Here is a 22,656-nt window from a genome sequence, read left to right on the forward strand (position 1 = left end):
TACTGGAGGTCCACCTGCAGAGTCCCGCAAAGAAGCCAACACACGTGGCTCAATCAAAATCATCTTTTTGGTATGGTCCATCGTATCAGAGACCCAGGTTCCCGAGCAAACCAGATACAATGCCTAGCACAGGATTCAAAAGAGCCTGAAGAAAACCGCCTTTCTGTAGGATTTGCTTTCGATGTTTGACAGATGTTGGTTTTTTGGCTAAGATCCGTAGGTTCTGTTTGTGTCGAGACAACCGTTTCTTCTGTGCGGGCGTCAGCTGCACATGGCCTTTTAAGATGTTCAGGGAGCACTCGCACAACGCATGGATCAAATCTGGAGAAGCTCCTTTCAATACGGCCTTAATCACGGCAGGCTTAGCCCCACACAACAATCGCAACATGGGTACATTTCTCTTCAGGCGTGCAGACATGGTTATTTTTGAAGGTACACTACAGGGTGCTCTGGTGGGAAAAGTTTTGTCCTCAGACGAAGATGATCGGGTGTCTCTTGTCGCAAGTCAAACAGCAAATAACCGTGAGGCATAGAAGTCGCATTTTTAAATGCCTCTTGGACATACTTTAGCTTCCCAGGGTACATCTGCTTGGCCAGATGGTTGATCTGTGAAGCATCCCGTGGGTTTTTAAACACCACCAGGTAGTGACTGTTCAAACTGATCGTCCTCTGCTCTTTGTTTTTTCCGAACAGGTTCTGTACAATATACATTATACTCAGATTCCGATGATGACTTTCTTTGGTGAATAGTTGTGTGACCTTGTCGTTTGTCTCACTCATCAAATCATCAATGATGACCAGTCGCCTTTTGACCCCTGTCCACTGTTCCACGTCGGGTAAACCCTCCACAAACGTCACATGTCTCATCTCATTGTAACCAGACTGCCACGCCCCATAACACCAAATCAATTCCTCTGGAGGGGGTGTCATCATATCTTGTAAGTGATTCAAATATTGTTTGACAAAATGAGTCTTCCCACTCCCTGTGGGACCGGCAATCACACAGGTAAAAGGATGTTTCCACCTTGGATCCATTTTCACATACTAAACTAAGATCCTATCCTTATCTTTATTTATTAATTTAAAAAAACCAAACATCTACTTTAAATTTTATATTCAAAACTAACTCACACACACACACACACACACACACAAACAGACACACACACACACAAACAGACACACACACACACACACATACACACACACACACACACACACATTCACACTTTCTCTGCGCTTCGCGGAGCCCTCTCTCTTTAATAGCTATGTAGTTTGGTGCCCTGTCAGGGGGGTGTCAGAGTAAGGAAATTAAACGGTATCCCTGCGCTTCGCGGAGCCCCCTCTCCGGTAAACCTCCAGAGGGGGTCATTGGGTGCTTACGCCTGAGTTATTGCACCACAGAGACGCAAGACCTAAACATGTTAGAACTTGTTGATTGGTCAGCACCTAAAAATAGAAACGCGTAGTCAGAATACGGCGGTGATGCGGGCAAAGAGGGGTATAAATAAACTTCTTCTGGGGCTAACTCTTGAGTGTCTCTTCGACTTTACAAGTGGGTGGTGGTGAACAAAAACAACTATGGCGACCAACAGCAGCAGCAGCAGTGACGCTAACACAACACCACAACCGGCCTCAACAGTTTTGGTAAGTTGATTTTGTTTTTGTAAAGATAAAAAAAATAAAGGTAGAGTGTTACTTTTTTTCTCAGATATAGCTTTTTAGAAAAATAAATGTTTTTATGTAAGATTTTTTTTTATATTGTTTTTTTGTGTAGCTCAGACATAGTTTTTTTATTTTTATTACAGCGTAACCAATGCCCGCACTGTGGACAGGTTTTTACACAGACCAAAAACCTTAACGCTCATGTTAACGAAGCCCATAACAAAGCCAGACCTTTTCTCTGTGCTATGTGCGGCAAGTCGTTTAGCAGAAAACACGGCCTTGCTCGGCATGAAAAAACCAAAAACTGTCAAGATGTTGCGAGTCGGACACCTCCACCACCAGTGCCGACATGCGGACAGAAAAGAAAAAGTTCGCCTTCACAGGATGCCCCTCCCCCCAAAAAGGGATTAAACAAACGAAGTCTAGAAAAAGAAAAAATCAAAAAGTTACCTTTTGAAGAAAGACAAATGTACGAAAAGCATTGGAATTCTGTTAAAACTCATAAGCGGCCTGGTAAACTTCAGTCAACCTATACCATTCTCTGGAACCCTTGTTCTGATTTCCCTGATTGGGACGAGTCGCTTCTTGATCTGTTCCATGAACAAAACAAGCGCTTCAAAATCAATTTTTCTCACTCTTTTCTTCTCAAAAACAAAGAGTCGGGTGACTTGTCTTTCTTTCACGCCTCAGTCAATAACCACTCTGTCTTACAACGACCGCGCCTGATCAACTCAAAGCAGGACTTTCTTTCTTTTCTCGGTGAAATCAGTGACCATGACATTCTAGAACAAGTTAGACTCGAACGCCCAAACTCTCGGTATGCTGTTCATACCATCATGTCTTCCAGTTTCTATGTCACGCCTTTGTCTGACTTTCCTATCGGATGTGCCTGTGGTAGTCTACCTGACTACATCACAAACACACCGTTCTTGCACAAACTCCAAAAAGACGAGCATCATCATTTTCCTTATACTGATGGTCTGTGTCTCTTTCGCTGTCTTGCTTTGCACAAAGGAGCCTCGCTTCATTCTTTGCAAAAACCCACAAAAACCTTGTTCAAACAGTGGGCCGGACATTTCCCCCCTGTCCACTTTCCGGGGGTCACTTTGTTTCAACTTGAGTCGATTGAATCTGAGTTTAAGGTGAACATAGATGTGTTTGAGTTTGATGAGAGCCAAACACCCGTCTGTCTTGTTCCTCTGCGTCGTAGCGCTTACAAACATTCTGGCGTTATGCGCCTCTTGCGTTACAAAGACCATTTCATGTACATTTTAGACATTGATAAACTCGGTCATGCTTTGGCTTGTTCCAAATGCGGGAAACTCTGGTCGTCTTTGTTTAAAATGAATCGACATGAACAGACTTGTCAGGGTGAGGGTTCAAAAGAAACGTTGAAAGGCGGGGTTTACTCACCACCCCAAAACATTTTTCAACAGTTACAAAACCACGGTGTTCAGGTAGCCACAGATTTTGTTTTTCCCTACAGAGCGACTTTTGATTTTGAGGTGTTTTTTGACACAGATAACTTGCCACAGACAAAATCAGCTGAGTCAAACTGTACACAGTATACAGCAAAACATATTCCTCTTTCTGTTTCTGTATGCAGTAATGTTCCCCATTTCACAGAACCAACCTGTTTTGTGAGTAAAGGTGACCCTCAAGAACTAGTGAACAACATGGTTAACTACCTAGAACGTATCTCCGAGGCCTCCTGCGCTCTTCTTTGTGAAGAATTTAAAGATGTGTTTGACCAGTTGACTGAGATCGAAGAGACACAACAACAAGAAACAGATAACCTCAACATCCCCGTAGAAAGACTCAGACAGAAATTATATGAGTATTTACAAGAACTGCCTGTCGTAGGTTTCAATTCTTCCCGCTACGATCTGAATGTGATCAAACCTTTTCTCATTGAAAAGTTTGTCAAAGACAAAACAGCCCATAACGATCTTCCAAAAGACGACAGTCAAACAGACCCTGTTTTTGAACCAGATGGTTTTGATACCGTGTGTGAAGAAGAAGAAGAGGAAGAAGAAGAAGAAGAAGAAGAAGAAGACAAAGAAGTCAAAACAGAGGGAAAAAAGAAGGCCCCTAAAAGACCCCCTTTCAAGTTTGTTGTTAAACGAAACAACCAGTATATGTGTCTTTGTACAGACAAACTTCGGTTTCTCGACATCAACAATTTTCTTGCGCCAGGTTTTAGTTATTCCAAGTACCTCAAGGCGTTCGGTGTCGAAGAGCAAAAGGGTTTTTTCTGCTATGAATACGTCACTAGTCTAAGTACACTAGATGAAAGAGAACTCCCACCCCATGCAGCTTTTTTTAGTAAGCTCAAAAACTCAAATATTTCTGATACAGAGTACGCTTTTTGTCAGCGTGTGTGGACTGAAAACAAAATGATGACTTTGAAGGATTTTTTGGTGTGGTACAACAACCTAGACACAGGGCCGTTTCTGGTTGCTTTGCAGCATCAGATTAGTATGTACGCTAGTCTGCGAGTTGATTTGCTGAAAGACGGTATTTCTGTCCCCGGTGTGACACTGAAGTATCTGTTTGACACGTTGTCTTCAGATACCTACTTTTCACTTTTTAACGAAAAACAAAAAGACGTTCACGCACTTTTGCGAAAGAACATTGTCGGGGGTCCGTCTATTGTCTTTCACAGATACCACGAAAAAGACAAAACATACATTCGTGGTAATCAGGACAAACCGGTACAGTCTGTTCAGGGATTTGATGCAAATGCGCTGTATTTAGCTGCACTCATGCAAGACATGCCCACAGAGCACCCTGTCATTCGTAGAAAAGAAAACGCTTTTAAAGCGGAAAAAACAGATCCCTACGGTCAGCTAGCTCGGGAATGGTTGGAGTGGGTCATGGCATCAAAACAGATCCATCTCCAACATAAGTTTAACGCGAAAGAGAAGGCCCTTGGTCGAAAAAAGATTAGGGTTGATGGATGGGATGCCGCAAATCAAATTTGCTATCAGTTTCACGGATGTTTGTTCCACGGGCATGACTGTTCTGTGACCGCCGGTAAAACGTCTAACCCTGTCACCGGAAAGACACTAGTTGAACTCAGAGAACATACAACCAACATCACCAAATACCTACGTGAGGAAGTGGGTGTGACTGTCGTCGAAAAATGGGAGTGTGAATGGCACGCAGACAAAAAACAAAACACCTCCATTCAGACTTTTCTACAAGGTCGTTTTCCGACACTTAAACCCTTCCGGCATCCTTCTACCATCACAGATCAAACTGTCTTAGACGCGGTGCAAAACAAAACTTTGTTCGGGTTGGTACAGTGTGATATTTATGTACCTGATCATCTAAAAGAACATTTCAGTGAAATGCAGCCTATTTTCAAAAATGAGTCTGTCAGCCGAGAACAGATCGGGGATTTTATGAAAGACTACGCTGAAAAACACAAGCTCTTATCCCAACCACGCCGCACACTTGTTGGGAGTTATCACGGTGAACAAATTCTGCTAGCCACACCCCTCTTGTTTTGGTACGTGCAGCACGGGTTGGTTGTTAAAAACATCACGCTGATCGTGGAGTATCAACCCAAAACCTGTTTCCGTCAGTTTGGTGACAGCGTTTCAAACGCAAGACGAGCAGGGGACCAAGACCCATCAAAAGCTATCTTAGCTGAAACTTTCAAACTGCTCGGTAACTCAGCCTACGGGAAAACCTTAACTAACGTGGCCAACCATCGTGATATTCATTACGTTTTGTCTGATGAGGCCTCAAAACTGATCAACAATGGTCGTTTTCAAAAACTAACAGAAGTAACAGATTCTGTCACTGAAGTAGAGATGGCTAAAAAAAAAATCAACTGGTCACTCCCCTCTCAGATTGGTTACTTTGTTTACCAGTACGCTAAACTACGCATGTTGGAGTTTCATTTTGATTTTCTAGATAAGTTTGTGTCCAGAGCCGACTACCAGCTTTTGGAAATGGATACAGATTCTCTATACATGGCGCTTAGCGCTTCAACGTTAGAAGAGGTAGTTCGTCCTGAACTACGAGAGCAGTTTTACCAAGTGTATAACCAATGGTTCCCTGCACAAGCCTGTGACCAACACGAGGCAGCCTTCCAAAACACCCGTTTAGCTAACGCCCCATGGGACCCGACTCTCTGTCAGGCCTGTACAGCGCGTGTCCACTATGACAAACGAACACCCGGTCTCTTTAAAACCGAATACCAAGGAAATGCGTTTATTGGTTTGTGTTCTAAAACCTACTTTTGTGAGGGAGACAGTGGAAGTAAATTTAGTTCAAAAGGTTTGAACAAAAACCAAAACAAACTGACAAAAGAGTCTTACCAACAGGTGCTTCTAACGCAAGAAAGTGGTGGTGGTACAAACACTGGTTTCAAGACAGACGGAAAGTCTATGTTCACCTATTCCCAAACCAGAAAGTCACTCTCGTTTTTCTACATCAAGCGTGTGATCGCTTCTGATGGGGTTTCAACCCTGCCTACACCCCTCTAACGGGTCTCTTTCTTTTTTGACTGTGATACCCCTCTAATGGGTCTCTTTCTTTTTTTGACTGTGATACCGCCGCCTGTGATATGGTTAACATTCCAATGCCAAACAACTTTGTCGTTTTTGTAAATAAATTTGAAAAGACATGTTTTGCTTCTGTAAATAATGCTCGTATTGTTTAATCCCAAAAACCCCCAATGTGGCTTTGACATACCTTGTCAAAACGGTCCCAAGCCCGTGAAAACACAGAGGGAGGGTCAATTACTGAATTTTATTGGTGCTTACCCCAGCTGGAGTGGTCATTAGTACCGAGCAACAGGTACAGGCACATGAAATCACATGACAAAATATAAAACGCAATAAACCGTTTATGCGCAATATCTCCTTATCACTACTTAAACACAGGCACCTTAACCTATAACCTTCTATCAAAATACGGCTGCGCGGCTGCGCAGCTGCGCAAATAAAAGGGGGATGAGGCATACCTCTTCCCTACTACTAATGATCTGTCCAAACGGAATATGCATGAGACGCCGGATCAGAAATGTATGAATCGGGAATGAAACTTCCCCTCATTCTGTGGTGGGTTCAAGTGCTAGTCTTTCGGATGAGACGAAAAACCGAGGTCCCTTCGTGTACACTACATTGGGGTGTGCACGTTAAAGATCCCACGATTGACAAAAGGGTCTTTCCTGGCAAAATTGTATAGGCATAGATAAAAATGTCCACCAAATACCCGTGTGACTTGAAATAAAGTGTAAAAAAAATTCCATCTCACACGGCATTAAGTCTCAGGGCTTGGAAACATGAATACACGCATGCAGGAAAAAAAATGGGTAGCGCCGTATACTGTATGGCAGCTCGCTTTCCCCAGGGAGAAAGCAGCCCGAATTTCTGTGAGGTTACCCTCATGGACTATATAGAATCTTATCTTATCTTATCTTATCTTACTGACCATGACATACCTGCTCCACGAGGAAGACGGTGAATTCCAACTGCTGACGCATGAGGAAGGGCAGCAAGTTGCTGAGCAGGATGTAAAGGTTGCGTTGACGGTCTCGGTACGGAATGATCAGCGCCACGTGCTCACGTGACCGACACGTGGGTGGGACGTAATGGCCGCCATTTTGCATGACGTCTGCAAATTTCTCCACCAGTTCGGGGTAGCTCGTCTCGTTCAAGTTGAGTGTAACATTAGCGTCTTCATCTGATTAGAACAAAGTTATATCTTGGATGTCATTATAGACACACACACACAAGCACACACACACACACACACTCACACACTCTTACACACACACACACTCACACACACACACACACACTGACACACACACACACACGCACACACACACACACACATACACACAAACACACACACACACACACTCACGCTGACACACTGACACACTGACACGCTGACACACTGACACAAACACACACACACGCACACACACACACACACACACACGCACACACACACACACACACACACACCCAAGGCAACGACATTCAATGTGTATTCACCTTCAACTGTTGACAGGTCAGGACACCAAGGCTTAGCAGTGTCCAACGATATCTTAGTTGACGGCGTCTTGGTGGCCATCTTAACGTTGCTTTTTGGCTGAACTCTGGCCAGTCGCTTATACACAGAAGAATGTTTTCTGTCCGACATCATTTTCTGAAAGAGTGGTCTAATGGTCATCCCAACTTCGCCCGGCACCAGCAGTCCACTGGCTAGTTGGTTATCCACAGGTTTAGACACATCTGTGTTTGTGTACACAAGGACTAACAGCAGAGCCAACATCCAGAAAAAATGATGGCGTCGTGTTATTTTTCTGAGACAAGGCGCTCGAAAGAGCCTCTTCACAGCCATTTCAGGTACAACGTGAATGTGTGTGTTTTCTACTTTCTGCGCATGGCGATGTCTGTTTTCGTGTGCCCAGCGTCCAGGCCACCCTAAAAAGGAATGGCCTTCTCGTAACTGAGAAAATAAAATAAAAGCATTGTTCAAACAGTCATAATATCAACCACACATTGTCTTATTGTGGTTACGGCGAGGGGGCGGGGGGGGGAAGGGAGAGGGGGAGAGAGGGGGAGACACGCTGTCACAAACTCAAATGTACCCGTGCTAAGAACTAAAGATAATTTTAACATTATATTAAAAAATACATAAATCAATTATCACCCACAACACACAAAATTTACTTAGATCATCAATTATCACTTTTACGCAACCTCAGTGAACCTGTCAGTCTGACACGGGGAATCTGTCTTTCCGGACACGCACTGGTGCAGGTAGCCGCTGACCTGATCTACGAAGGTGTCAGCGTATGACGGCTTACTAGCGCCAAAACCATGTCATTGAAATTTCACGTGAAAAGTACAATTATTTGGTGAAAATTACTTTTTTCCACACGAAAGTTACATTTATGTGGTGAAAATTACTAATTTTCTTCCCAATATAACGATTAACTTTCAAGTAATCCGTCTGGAAGTGAGCCAGAGCCAACAATTAATAATGTTCACGTGAAAATTGTAGTTATCAAGTGATCATGCTTAATTATCAAGTGTTAATGTGTAATAATCAGGTGTTCGTGTTTAATTATGGTTTTGGCGCTAGTAAGCAGAGGACAAAACCGAAAATTAGTAATTAACACTGTCAGTTAATATTATCAATGTGACTTACACAGAACACGTGTTAATTACTCATTTCCACGTGATATTGGTAACCTGAGGTTTTGGCGATAGTAAGCCGTCATATCAGCGCCCAGACAGGATGTATTCACGCAATTGTCTATGACAGCCTGACTCTCTCGGCGAGCATAATCAGACATCTTAGACGGACACATGCACACAAGATAGTTTGCAGTATCGATCACAGACAAAAATGACAAAAACGATCAGCATTTGAAGTCGCAAGACAGCGCTAAACGTGTTGCAAGACAGATTACAATGTCAAAGTGTTTTTATTTCGGAATGACGTTTATGGGAACCTATAGGCTTATTGTACGTTATACATGTGTAATATACTATAGCCCCAGTCTGCCTCAAGTGGTTTACAGAACGATTTAAATCTTCTCACGAAAAAAGCAGTTATAACATTATGGAACACACTTGCAATAGCATTTAACAGCTTCAAATAACACAGATCGTTTGAATGGCTATTTCGCTTGCGTAAACCACACACCAGATTTCGTGGTTTATTTTACCCCTGAACCATCGTGGACCCGTGTCACCCACTTTCCTTTTTTTTCACAATTTAGTCGTCAGTTCAGTTATAATTTCAATGCGACTCGCTGTATCTGCAATAACACGTTATTGTGTACCTCTAAATCTAAAAATGCAACAAACGACTGCGAATCACACGAACTTATCGGCGGTGGTTGACTTCAAAGAAGCAAGCGATATGCAGAAAATTCGTCTGCTTGGGCAAACACGACCTTGCGTGAGCTGCTTCCGGGCTCCCTTTTTTCAGACTTTCAAAACTTCGAATTATACTGATCTTGTCTTGATGAAAAAAGAATTCTTTTATGATTCAAGAATGTTTGTGTAACAAGCTGTCAATTTATTGTTTAGATTTTAAAAGTTAGGTCTCGCACCAAAACGAGGCTTCCGATCTGTCTTATTGTAAATCCGGCTGGGCACGCAAAAATAAATTCTTTGAAAAATGCTCGCTCTTTACGGAAACGAAAGGGTGTTTGTACTGTGTGTAAAAGCCTGACAGTGTCTGTGGCCAGAAACTGATGGTTTACATGAAGCTGAGTGTGCCTTTAAGCCACTTCCATGATGACCATTTCAATACTTGGAAGTTAGATTTAGACAATAACTCGCCTCGTTTATTTGTATGTATCCTCCGTTCAGGCCAAACAATGAAAAAAAAAATATTTTCAGATACGTTTTTGAATGTAGAACAGATATCCGCGAGGTGGAAGGCAAGGGATGCCGGAGAAAAGAACAAAGTGTGCATGATTAACATTTGGTCCACATGGAGTTCTTATCAATCAGCTGGTGGCTATGTTTCTTCAAGTCAAGAGATTGGAAGTGTGTTTGCTACAATGGTCAGACAAATTTAAACCGTTTTTTTTCAGAGGTATGGCCCCAAAACTAAATGCAAATGTTTCGTTCAGAATTACAAATTTGTAACAAATGTTTTAGACGTTTGGTTGAGGACGAAACAAAACCGTCACTAGAACTTCGGTCTATCGATCTTTAAAGTGACGAACAAGATACACAACACATGGCCGCCATCCATATCTATTCTATTTTAACCATCTGGGGGTCAAACTTGGCTAGCCCACAATGCCCCCCCCCCCCCTCCACCCTACCCCTCACCATTAAAGTAGGCCCGAAGAATGACCTCTTTGTTTGTATTTATTTCTCTCAGGGTTCAAGTAACGGGCATGGTTTGATGCGCAACAGTAAGTGTTAGCTTATTAAGGCCATCCATAAAAGGGCTGAGAAACGTTTAGCTCTTCAATCTTGTTTGACCCCCCCCCTCCCCCGACCCCCCCCCCCCCCCCCCCCCCCCCCCCGCACATTGAAAAGCTAAAAGGGTCGCTCCTTATTCACACCGAGCGATACTATGCAAGGTTTAAGGAGGGCATGGCAGAAGACTCAGTGTAACAGTGTCTTGCGCACGTTGTCATTGCAGGTGTAACACGCATTTTGAGGCTTTCAATGCCCACCGCCTAAAGGTTTCAAACGACTTGTCAGTATTGGACATGAATTGCGCACCACTTTTGTCCAACGCTCACGATGTATTTTGAGTAATTGAAAAAAGAGCGTTTGCTGAGATCGAGGTCCGTTGGTTGTTAAATCCCAGGCTAATCGCCAACATTTTGCGTGCGTGCGTGCGTGCGTGCGTGCGTGCGTGCGTGTTCGTTGTTGGTGCTATTGCTTTTTGTGCCAAAAAGATGGACCTTATGAACCTACTAACAGAAACTCGAAAGAGGTTATAATTCCGGCAGCCCCTGGACACACAGTGCGAATGAACCTGGTCTTCCTGGAGTAGCCAGTGTACGTTAATCGCCTCATTTTCCTGATTCGACTCGTTATAGGCAAAGCAGCACACAAATATTACTAAAAATGACATACAGTCGAACGTTATTTAAAAAATATATACCGCTTCTTGAGGATCAAAGCTATAGATACTAGGAGTTCATTTCATTAGGTTTAGGCCTGTCCATCGCATCTTGTTTTTTATTCAAAATCAGCTATGCCGATAAATCTTTCTTTTTGTAAATTGATCAATTAAAACTGATCACGACTGGAAAACTATTATCAAATTGAAGTTTGAATTTGTTTCGAAGGTACCTTTAACACTGTTAAATTCTGAATTGCTTTTAACTAAAAGATGCGTTATTTAACTAGACGATGCATTATTTACACTGTGTTTGTGTGCGGTGCACCATCTGAATTAATAATGTTTCAGTTTAATAAAGAAGGCCTTAACATAAATAATGTATTGCTTAAGTTAATAACGCTTCATTCGAACACATATACAGCAATTATATTCTAATAAATCATGTTTTACGTTAATAAACAAGATAAGCTTTTATTTATACATAGTGTGATTTACGCTAGATTTCAATCCATTATGCCTAACATAAAATTCATATTTCCGGTTCTCCGACAGCCACTATGCTTTCCTCCCGATCTTAGAGCTTTTTTTTCATCTTTCAGAGAAAACGTACAATGACAAAACTCGATTTTGCACACTTGACAAGGAAAGAAACTCGCCCGTGAAATCCATGGGACACCACTCTCACGAGTCACATACGTCTGGGTAAGCAACAAAAAAGATGACTTTATCCCTTAAGAAATAAACAATTGACAAAAATAAGAAAGGTAACCGTCCTACGCACTTTTTGTCAAAAAACGATTTAAGTCCGCCGTGTTATTTTTATTCTGAAGATCGCATGTCACAAACAATTCACTGTAAGGTCAGGTTATATATGTGACCCTCCACCACGAAATGACTCGCATGTCACCTTTGCATGATTTTCATATTTTTACATTTTTCTAAAGAGTTTTTTATGCTCTTTCCAGTGGTGAAAACCGTTTTAGAAAAGAGCGAAAACTGTTTGAGTTATAAGCCTGTGACTAAGGTGACCCTCACACCGTTCCCAGACACTCCCCGGACTTATATTAAGCCTAGCGCAGAACCGCGCGAGGTGACATGCGACTCATTTCGTGGTGGAGGGTCACATATAAGTGATCTTAATAACGATCTAGTGAGACGACACGTTGCTACAGATGCATCTTGTGACTGCGGATTCCCGTCCGAAACCGTAAAACACTTCCTATCAGATTGTCCAAATTATCGCGAAGCACGTCAAGAAACCATACATACCCTCCCTAACCACATCATTCACCTCCCCCACCTTGTAAATGGAGACAAACAGTATTCTCTAGATTTGAACAGGAACATTTTTTCCACAGTACACTCGTTCTTTGAACATTCAGGCCGCTTCGGGCAAACCATAGTCAATGCTCCACAAGCCAGACAACAACTTTAATTTCTGCACATCTCCTACCCATCCCTCTTCTTTTTATTCCTCTTCTTCCCCTCCTTCCTTCCTTTTACTGTCTTTCTTTATAAACATTATACAACGTTTATTACGTTATTAATAGATTTGGTTTATTGAGACGAATTGTTCAGCCGTTACCGCCTTACGTTGTACTGCCATGCAGGAACACCACTATAAGCTTCTAGCTTGTTGCTGTTACCTGTGAATTTTGTATACATGTCATGATTGTAACCTTTGTTTAAATAAACTTATGTTGTACTGCCATGCAGGAACACCACTATAAGCTTCTAGCTTGTTGCTGTTACCTGTGAATTTTGTATACATGTCATGATTGTAACCTTTGTTTAAATAAACTTATGTTGTACTGTCATGCAGGAACACCACTATAAGCTTCTAGCTTGTTGCTGTTACCTGTGAATTTTGTATACATGTCATGATTGTAACCTTTGTTTAAATAAACTTATGTTGTACTGCCATGCAGGAACACCACTATAAGCTTCTAGCTTGTTGCTGTTACCTGTGAATTTTGTATACATGTCATGATTGTAACCTTTGTTTAAATAAACTTATGTTGTACTGCCATGCAGGAGCACCACTATAAGCTTCTAGCTTGTTGCTGTTTCTGTGAATTTTGCATACATGTCATGATTGTAACCTTTGTTTAAATAAACTTACGTTGTACTGCCATGCAGGAACACCACTATAAGCTTCTAGCTTGTTGCTGTTTCTGTGAACTTTGTATACATGTCATGATTGTAACCTTTGTTTAAATAAACTTACGTTGTACTGTCATGCAGGAGCACCACTATAAGCTTCTAGCTTGTTGCTGTTACCTGTGAATTTTGTATACATGTCATGATTGTAACCTTTGTTTAAATAAACTTATGTTGTACTGCCATGCAGGAACACCACTATAAGCTTCTAGCTTGTTGCTGTTACCTGTGAATGTTGTATACATGTTATGATTGTAACCTTTGTTTAAATAAACTTATGTTGTACTGCCATGCAGGAACACCACTATAAGCTTCTAGCTTGTTGCTGTTACCTGTGAATTTTGTATACATGTCATGATTGTAACCTTTGTTTAAATAAACTTACGTTGTACTGTCATGCAGGAACACCACTATAAGCTTCTAGCTTGTTGCTGTTACCTGTGAATGTTGTATACATGTCATGATTGTAACCTTTGTTTAAATAAACTTATGTTGTACTGCCATGCAGGAACACCACTATAAGCTTCTAGCTTGTTGCTGTTACCTGTGAATGTTGTATACATGTCATGATTGTAACCTTTGTTTAAATAAACTTCTAGCTTGTTGCTGTTACCTGTGAATGTTGTATACATGTCATGATTGTAACCTTTGTTTAAATAAACTTCTAGCTTGTTGCTGTTACCTGTGAATGTTGTATACATGTCATGATTGTAACCTTTGTTTAAATAAACTTCTAGCTTGTTGCTGTTACCTGTGAATGTTGTATACATGTCATGATTGTAACCCTTGTTAAAATAAACTTCTAGCTTGTTGCTGTTACCTGTGAATGTTGTATACATGTCATGATTGTAACCCTTGTTAAAATAAACTTATGTTAAAACCAACCGTCCTACCGACACTAATGTTTTGGGCATTGACATCTTCTTCTTCTTCTTCTTCTGCGTTCGTGGGCTGAAACTCCCACGTACACTCGTGTTTTTTGCAGGAGTGGAATTTTACGTGTATGACCGTTTTTTACCCCGCCATTTAGGCAGCCATACGCCGTTTTCGGAGGAAGCATGCTGGGTATTTTCGTGTTTATATAACCCACCGAACTCTGACATGGATTACAGGATCTTTTTCGTGCGCACTTGGTCTTGTGCTTGCGTGTACACACGGGGGTGTTCGGACACCGAGGAGAGTCTGCACACAAAGTTGACTCTGAGAAATAAATCTCTCGCCGAACGTGGGGACGAACTCACGCTGACAGCGACCAACTGGATACAAATCCAGCGCGCTACCGACTGAGCTACATCCCCGCCCCGGGCATTGACATCAAAAACTCTTTTATTAGGGTCAGGTGGGGTCGGGTGGGAGTGGGCTTACGAAAGTGACGCCAGCAGATTGAACCCAGCTAGCTTAGAATAACGAATGAAGGTTTCTTTCTCCCACAAGGTCGATGGCTCACAAAGAGAAATTCATGAGCGGGGACAAAGAATAAACCAGATTTTGCAAACCCATTTTCACCGGTGAACGCGTTGTTATTCCCAAGACAGAGTCGTTTTCTAGCAAGGAAATGTTTCAACTATGGCTCGCATAATTTCTGTCTGCCCGTCTGTCAGTCAGTTAGTCTGTCTGTCTGTCTGTCTGTCTGTCTGTCTGTCTGTCTGTCTGTCTGTCTGTCTGTCAGTTAGTCTGTCTGTCAGTTAGTCTGTCTGTCAGTTAGTCTGTCTGTCAGTTAGTCTGTCTGTCTGTCTGTCAGTTAGTCTGTCTGTCTGTCTGTCAGTTTGTCTGTCTGTCTGTCTGTCTGTCTGTCTGTTTCTCTGTCAGTCTGTCAGTCTGTCTGATTCTGTGTCTGTCTGTCTGTCTGTCTGTCTGTCTGTTTGTCTGTCTGTCTGTCTGTCAGTCTGTCTGTCTGTCTGTCTGTCTGTCTGTCTGTCTGCCTGTCTGCCTGTCTGTCTGTCTGTCTTTCGGTTAGTCGTCGAGTTTATGTCCTTCCATGTGTTGTTGTTTTTTGTTCGTTTATGTTCATGTATTTGTTTGTTTCTTTGTCTTCACATCTGTGTATGTGGCTGTTTATGTGGCTGTTTATGTGGCTGTTTATGTGGCTGTTTATGTGGCTGTTTATGTGGCTGTTTATGTGGCTGTTTATGTGGCTGTTTATGTGGCTGTTTATGTAGCTGTTTATGTAGCTGTTTATGTAGCTGTTTGTGTAGCTAGTATTGACTGGTGGTTTTTTTTTTACATTCATTCTTCCTGTCTGTTTTTATTTTTTTATATCTGTTAGTTTGCCTGTCCGCGATTAGTCCGTTTTCTGGGGGATAAACAAGCCCAATGTCCCCGTGCATGAGCGAGGCGTGAAGGGTAAAGATCTTTGTGTTTAAATCGCAATCAGTTGTTATTGCTTTATCATTTTATTTTATTTTTGACAGGAGGGGGGGCGGCAGGGAGGGGGGCGGGGGGGGGTATTTCATGTTTCCGGGATCATTTCCAATTGATACACGTTGATACACGTTGATAAAACGACAAACTGGCTTTTTTTTCTTCTGAGAACGTATTGCACTTCAGATCCTTTTCAGCATGATTTGTAAAAGCTGCAATAAAGATTGTGAACAACATTGGTTGCAGCTGTCAACAAGCATATTCACTCTTTCTTATTAATCGCGTGCGTTGGTCTACGAATCGGGCTGACTATAATTTATCCCGTTTAAGTCCGTGTGAACCACACAATAAATCAGATAAAATCAGTATATTACGTATAAGACTACTTGTGGTAATGGTTTCAAAATGACGCCCAATCATTCTATAAACTTGCGATTTTTAATTATTCCAAATTGGACGTCGTCAGTTTAAAGGAAAAATTCTGTAATGTGGATTGGACGAGCATGGTCTGCTTTCTGGTTTACACCAGAAATTCCGGTTTCATATTCATAATTGGTATTTCTGGTTTGCACCAGAAATACATATATTGTTTCTGGGTCATTTATATACACATAGTTTATATTTCTGGTTGCTACCAGAATAAGAATAATCCTTTTTTTTCCCTGCTTTCTGGCAAATATTGTTTCTGGTTTAATTGCACCAGAAATACATATATTGTTTCTAGCTGATTCTGGTACTGGTAGATATCAGAATTCATAATTGGTATTTCTGGTTAGATGTAAGCATTGCTATTTCTTGTATTAGAGTTCTGTTTATTGTTTCTATTTTATAACTTATAGCATTGTTTCTAGTTGCAACCAAATTTAGCTAAACTGTTTTGGAATATTTGTGATTTAGATAAGCTAACTGAGTGGTTATTTTTAGTTACATTTCCTTCAATAAAAGATAAGTTAAAGCAACCTCTGTCTTCGGTGTCTTAATTGTATGCTCCTCTGCCTGTGCTATATATCCTTGTCCTTCCACCCGACATTCCCACACATGAGCCAGCCAGAGATTATTTTATGAGAGGGGTTTGTGGGCCCAGTCGTCCATTATTCAGATCAGACACCTAGAGCCTACTTGAAACCAGCTGATCAGCAACAGTAAATACTGCGGGAGTTGTAAGCTGAAACAGTATCAGTAACTTTGATTATACACTTCGTCCTCATACGGTTGGATTTGTCGTCCTGTTTAGTTGTGTGTGTTTTTACATCCACACCGTCTATGATTGCATGGTCTGAAAATTGCCTGAAAGCAAATGCTAAATACCCCATCGACTAAGTGACTTGATATTTCAAGTCATTTTACAACTTGTTTCATGGAAACACATTTACAGATTCACTTCAGCTCCAGTTCTGTGTACAGGATGGTAAGACGTTTCACTGAGGCCTGCCACTTTGGACCAAAGTTTCAACATTTCGAAAGACAACAAACAAATTCATGACTAGGCAATGCTCCCAGAAGCCACAGCTTTCATATGCGTCATGTGCTAAGCGTCCTCATACCCTGGTTGGTAATGGGCAGAATATACGTGCTCAGTTTCAGCAGCACAGCCGACGCACTGCCTATTATTTATGCCGCGATAGGGATTATGACGAGTACTTGGCCTGTTTTCCTTTCATGCAACGTGTAGCGGGCTGGGATAATCTGCAGTGTGTCGTCGGTCCTGCTGAAGTTACATATGTGAGCGGAGCCCCTAAGGATTAACAGCAAGAAATCAATATGATATTTCACACATTTTGCAATGTTATTGAGCGACAGCATCCATTTTCTGGTTTAATAATTACTTGAGAGTTGCTTTGACAACGTTAAAGGACCGTTTCTATTTTCATTAAACACAAGTTGATGATTGATCGAACTTTAGCTTTGCCACCGATCTGCATATAAAACAATGCATCACAAACTCAGGGATAGCCCATAGCATGTTTTGAGCAGAATGGTTTTGTAGATATATCAGTCGTATGTATATTAAGGTATTTAAAGCACCTATTTTGACTGTGATCTTGGCAAACAGCAAATACAAATTGTCGATTTTTCATGATAATCATTTACCCCGACTTATAAACAAATAAAAGTGTACTATGGTTGTATCATTGAAAACAATTCTACACATTTATTGCCACGGAAATGTTTCGATGAAAAAGTCGATCAATATTTTTAATTTGTGCAAACTGTGGTACACATGAGCAGACTATACCCCCACAGCTGACCGATGCAATGACCCACCCGGTGTGTGTGTGTGTGTGCGTGTGCTTGCGTGTGTGTGTCCGCGTGCTCGCGCGCGTGTGGGTGTGGGTGTGCGTGCAGTGTGTGTGCGTGTGTGTGAGTGTGTGTGCGTGTGTGTGTGTGTGTGTGCGTGGTGCGTGGGCTTGCGGGGGTGTGCTCGCGCGCGTGTGAGTGTGAGTGTGTGTAAGGAAATAGGTGGGTGTGTTAGAATATAATTTGTGTGCGTGTCGAAATAGAAATGTAGTTTAAACACATTATCTTTCCTTTATTTTGATTTTTTTCCAAATGACATGTATACATTTGCTACGTGTTAAAAATATGCAGCATGAACTAGTTTTTGTTGTTGACCTGAAGAACACCCAAACAAGATGAATAGTACGACGTGTCAGTTAAATTTACAGCAAAATGAAAAGTCTGATTGAGTCCACCTGTACCTAAAAATGTCCAACAGCGGCGCGCTACGATGGCAAGTGACCCCTCTCTTCAATGCCTGATATTCAAATAAAAATTCTTGATTATTGTGGCTGCGTTGTTGCCTCCCCTGTCTATTATCTTCCCCTGACCCAAGTTGTGTCTCCCGCTAGGATTATTGTGTGTTTACTATCGTAGGGTAGACTCTTGACCGGATTCCTTTCTAACCTCTTATCTCAGATTTAGGTGGTCGTTATGTAATGTGCCACCAGCCTGTCTGGGTATCGTTGGACTCGGCATTTTGTCAAGTGGGTGTCATTTCTAGCCGTATGTCATGGACGGTTGATTGGCTGATGTAAGATTGTAGTGTCCGCCATTTTGACCGGCGTCCCCCGTGTAATGACAGAGCGCCCCCCTTCCCATGTTGTTCCTCTGTTCGGTGTGTCCCTTTTCCCGCCAGTTCAATGGGCTTTGTTTGGGGAAAACACATATACACATTTTGTACTAGCATTCCACTGGGCTAAATAATGTCTAGCACATAAAACTCGCGCGTGTATCGTAACCCATGTGTATCGTTGCCATTTTTCCCCATTTTATCACATATTATTTCTGGAGATCAGTAAAGTCTGAGTAGTAGTCGGTTAAAAGCCCAAAGTTAAGCCCTCAGTGCCATTGGCCCGTAAAGCTACCTATTTACGATTTAGGCGCAGAAACCCCTACAATTGATGAACGGGAATTATGGTTGACACATTTTTTTTGGGTAATGAACTCGTATCATGAGTTTGATGAATTCAGGCATGAGAATGATAGAGATCTTCTGAGTTAAGATTTCAGACAATAGGAAGATATTGTCTACAGGCTGCACAATTTTGACTATTAATTCTCATGTTGCACTTTAAAGGCGCTTGCCTACAGAAGAACTTTGCGACTGAAACAACCTAACATTTTGTGCAGTCGCATAGATGAAAAACAGACTTTTAATCTAAGGCGTTATGATTTAGTCGCGCTTCCCTGTAAAGTAATAGACTGTTGTCTAACGCTTCATTTTGAAGCATGGGAGCTTGCGCTTACCCCATGCCTGAGTTATCTTTCTTATTCTTGTCGTTATTATTCAACTCGATGAAGATGTGTCTTCATGGCGATGAACATACTTAATAATAACAATTATTTTGCAGTTGCGGTTCATGCAGTTGGTTAATTTATGTAGAGCATTTTCCAATGCAAGGCTTAGGCCTAAGAGAAGATGTTGGTTACTTCCCTTGACATTAGCTGTTGTGGAGTTGTTTAACTCACTGTGGATTCTCTTTCAGAGGATGCTGTGTCTGCAGGATTTTGGCTGTATTGTTACTTGTCTATATTTGTCATGATTATTTTGACAAATGATACAGTCATACATTCATAGGTTTATTGTGGAATGTATGTATGGTTAGGATGCATTGGTATGAATGGCGCGTTTTTACTTGTTATGCCATGTACTTATATTATGTTTTCTTTTCTTTTCATGTGTCATCAGACACTGCTTTCTGGTGTCTACTTTCTGGTGTCTACTTTCTGGTGTTTGCTTTCTGGTGTTTGCTTTCTGGTGTACGTTAATTAAAAGTCACGTTATCGCAACCTCTGTCTTGGCGTCTCATTTATGCTTCCTGGCCTATTTCCCCCCCTTCCACTCCACCCTATCACAATATAATGATAGGAAAACCTGAAATGTCAAAAGCATGTACAAATTGGGAAATATTATTGGACAGAGAAATTGATTGGCAAAAAGTGTTCCAATGCACAAAGAAAATAAAAGAAGTCAAGCTACGATGGTTCCAGTTAAACATTATTTACCGAATTCTGGTTACAAACTCTATTTTAAAGAATATGGGGGTAACAACTATTAACCTGTGCAATTTTTGCAATTTGCAAAGAGACACCATTATTCATTATTTATGGCAGTGTGAATTTGTTCAAACCTTTTGGAACAACCTTAAACAGTATATGAAAGAAAAATGTTTGAACTGCAGCAGGCTTGAGTTAAACCCCACACTTGTACTATTTGGACAAGACGGCATAACAAACACTGATAAAGGTTTGGATTGTATTTTATTGCAAGCCTACTTTTTTATACAAATGTAGAATAAATAAAGTAAAGCCAACACTGAACATTTTTTTAAAGGAACTGGCCTACACATACAAGATCGATCCACTGTACAAAATTGAATTATTGAAAATTTAGGCTGAAGTGGGCTTCATATTTTACCCTTGTAGAACAGCAGTTATTATAATTGATTGTATGTTGTATTGAATATGTTTTTATCCGTCATATCCACTCTATTATCATCTGACTATGCATTGCATGACAAATTGTAAAATTGCCTGAATAAAAAAAAAATTAAAAAAAAATTTAAAAAAATGTACAGGAGATATTGTTTTGCTGGAATGTGTGTAAAAAAAACCCAGGTGAAGTAGTGTACTGCTCATGCGTGAATATCATTTTGTGTTATTGGTACAACCAGAAAGGCATGACTTTTTTTTTTCAAGCATCTGACGTCAGATTTTACAATAAATACCTCTGGACACAAATTCACTCATTTTTACAGGTATCTATGCATTTAACTTTGAAGAAGAATAAGAGACTCAAACGGAGTAACAGTTCGCAATGATATGGAGTATATACGTCTGGCTCCCACCTTGTCCCTTATACCTTTTTTAAGCACAAAAATATCACTGGAGCGGGGGAACATTGCACACAATGAAACAGGTATCGAACAAATGCATGCGCCACCGGCACACAGTGGCTTTCTCTTCATGAATAATTCAGCGAAAATCACCGCATGGAACAGCTATATCCGACTTCAATGACCTTTCAACATTTTGAAATTGACACATTCCCCAAGCTCTATTAAACAAACCATGGATTGTCTAATATTCTTTACAGACGGGATACTCATACAATGTGCAGTATGACAAGGCTCCCAAACGGAATCCTGTTGACCCTCCACACACAACAACGAGTCAAGCAGCAAAGGAATAATACTTCAAGAACACTCTACATACCTGGCATAGGGTATCCAAAAAAACAGTCAAACACGACACACACAAGTTCGAGTCAAACAACAAGGAACAACATATCTAGAAAACACTACATATCTGGCACAACGTATCCGATCAACAGGCAAGTACACGGAGCAAAGCACTATGAGCCTAACAACAAGGAACAACTCTCGTGGAAAATTGCACATACCTTGCACGAGCTCTCCGATGAACAAACGTACACGGCACACAACCGTATCGGCAAATGATTGTTACTTTCTACACATTAGTGTCTGTTTAATATGCGTTTTTCGGCGTTTGACAATCAACCCCTTCTTCGGGGCTTCGAAAGAATCGTCGCCTCATGAAAGTGTCTTTGGTTCGGCTGACTCATTCATGGTCCTCTCTCTCTCTCTCTCTCTCTCTCTCTCTCTCTCCCATGCTTGGACGACTGTGGCCTTGACCGACACACGAAATCAACTAGGTCTCAAGAGCAGTGTTTAGTAGACCATTTCTGTTTGCACATAACCCAGTTGTGTATACTAACCGGCAATAGAAACGCGCCACTTTTGAGCAAAAGTCGCTGGTGTTTTGTCACATGTGTGGAACTCAAACCCCAAGAGAAGTTAAGTTTATGGAACGTTTGATTATGACCAGGTTTCACCATCAGACAGGCAGAGAGGAAGGATAATTAACACATGGGCCAACATAATAGCTGCATGTCCAATCATGCAGATATTGCCAATTTCTTTCCTTTTTCAATAATTTGTAATGATTTATTTTTATGTTTTTAAGATGAAATTTTACAATGTCCATTGCTTGGTTGGTTGGTTGGTTGGTTGGTTGGTTGGTTGGTTAGTTGGTTGGTTGGTTGTTCGGTCGGTCGATCGGGTGCACCTCGTTCGGGCCGACGCGGTTGGTCGGCCGGTTGGTTGGTTATCCTGCAACAATGCAATCTGCAACCCGGTTTTTGTGTTATTTAGTATAAATAAAATGTAAACTCTGTTTAACTGTGCCTGTGGCTGGTGGATACCACCAGTCACTGCCCCACGCTCGATCAATGAAGCTTGCGTTTATTCTGCACGCTTTTTATGGTACCTTATTTTTATTATGTGAGTTGATGTAAGTATATATATATGACTGTCCAGCAGTCGACCTGGCCAGCCGGTCACTTGCGAAAATATGGAAAGCCGTTTGGCT

At 41.4% G+C, this 22,656-nt stretch overlaps 1 protein-coding gene across 2 annotated transcripts in view; it reads right to left on the reverse strand.

Moving 5' to 3' along the window:
• Positions 1–22,377, reverse strand: part of LOC138981104 (beta-1,4-galactosyltransferase 4-like) — a 41,575-nt gene extending 19,198 nt beyond the window's left edge. The window contains exons 1-3 of one of the 2 annotated variants that reach the window (XM_070353939.1): positions 21,668–22,377; positions 7,686–8,142; positions 7,124–7,365 (exon numbers count right to left, since the gene is read on the reverse strand). In XM_070353939.1, coding sequence (XP_070210040.1) covers positions 7,124–7,365; positions 7,686–8,034 — 591 coding nt within the window. In that variant the 5' untranslated portion in view covers positions 8,035–8,142; positions 21,668–22,377. Of the gene's footprint in view, positions 1–7,123; positions 7,366–7,685; positions 8,143–21,480; positions 21,642–21,667 lie in introns of those variants that run through there. The other variant, XM_070353940.1, reaches the window with a different exon arrangement.
• Between the last annotated feature and the right edge of the window lie 279 nt (positions 22,378–22,656).

This window comes from Littorina saxatilis, linkage group LG12 (genome assembly GCF_037325665.1).
Source record: "Littorina saxatilis isolate snail1 linkage group LG12, US_GU_Lsax_2.0, whole genome shotgun sequence".
Classification (NCBI taxonomy): Eukaryota; Metazoa; Mollusca; class Gastropoda; order Littorinimorpha; family Littorinidae; genus Littorina; species Littorina saxatilis.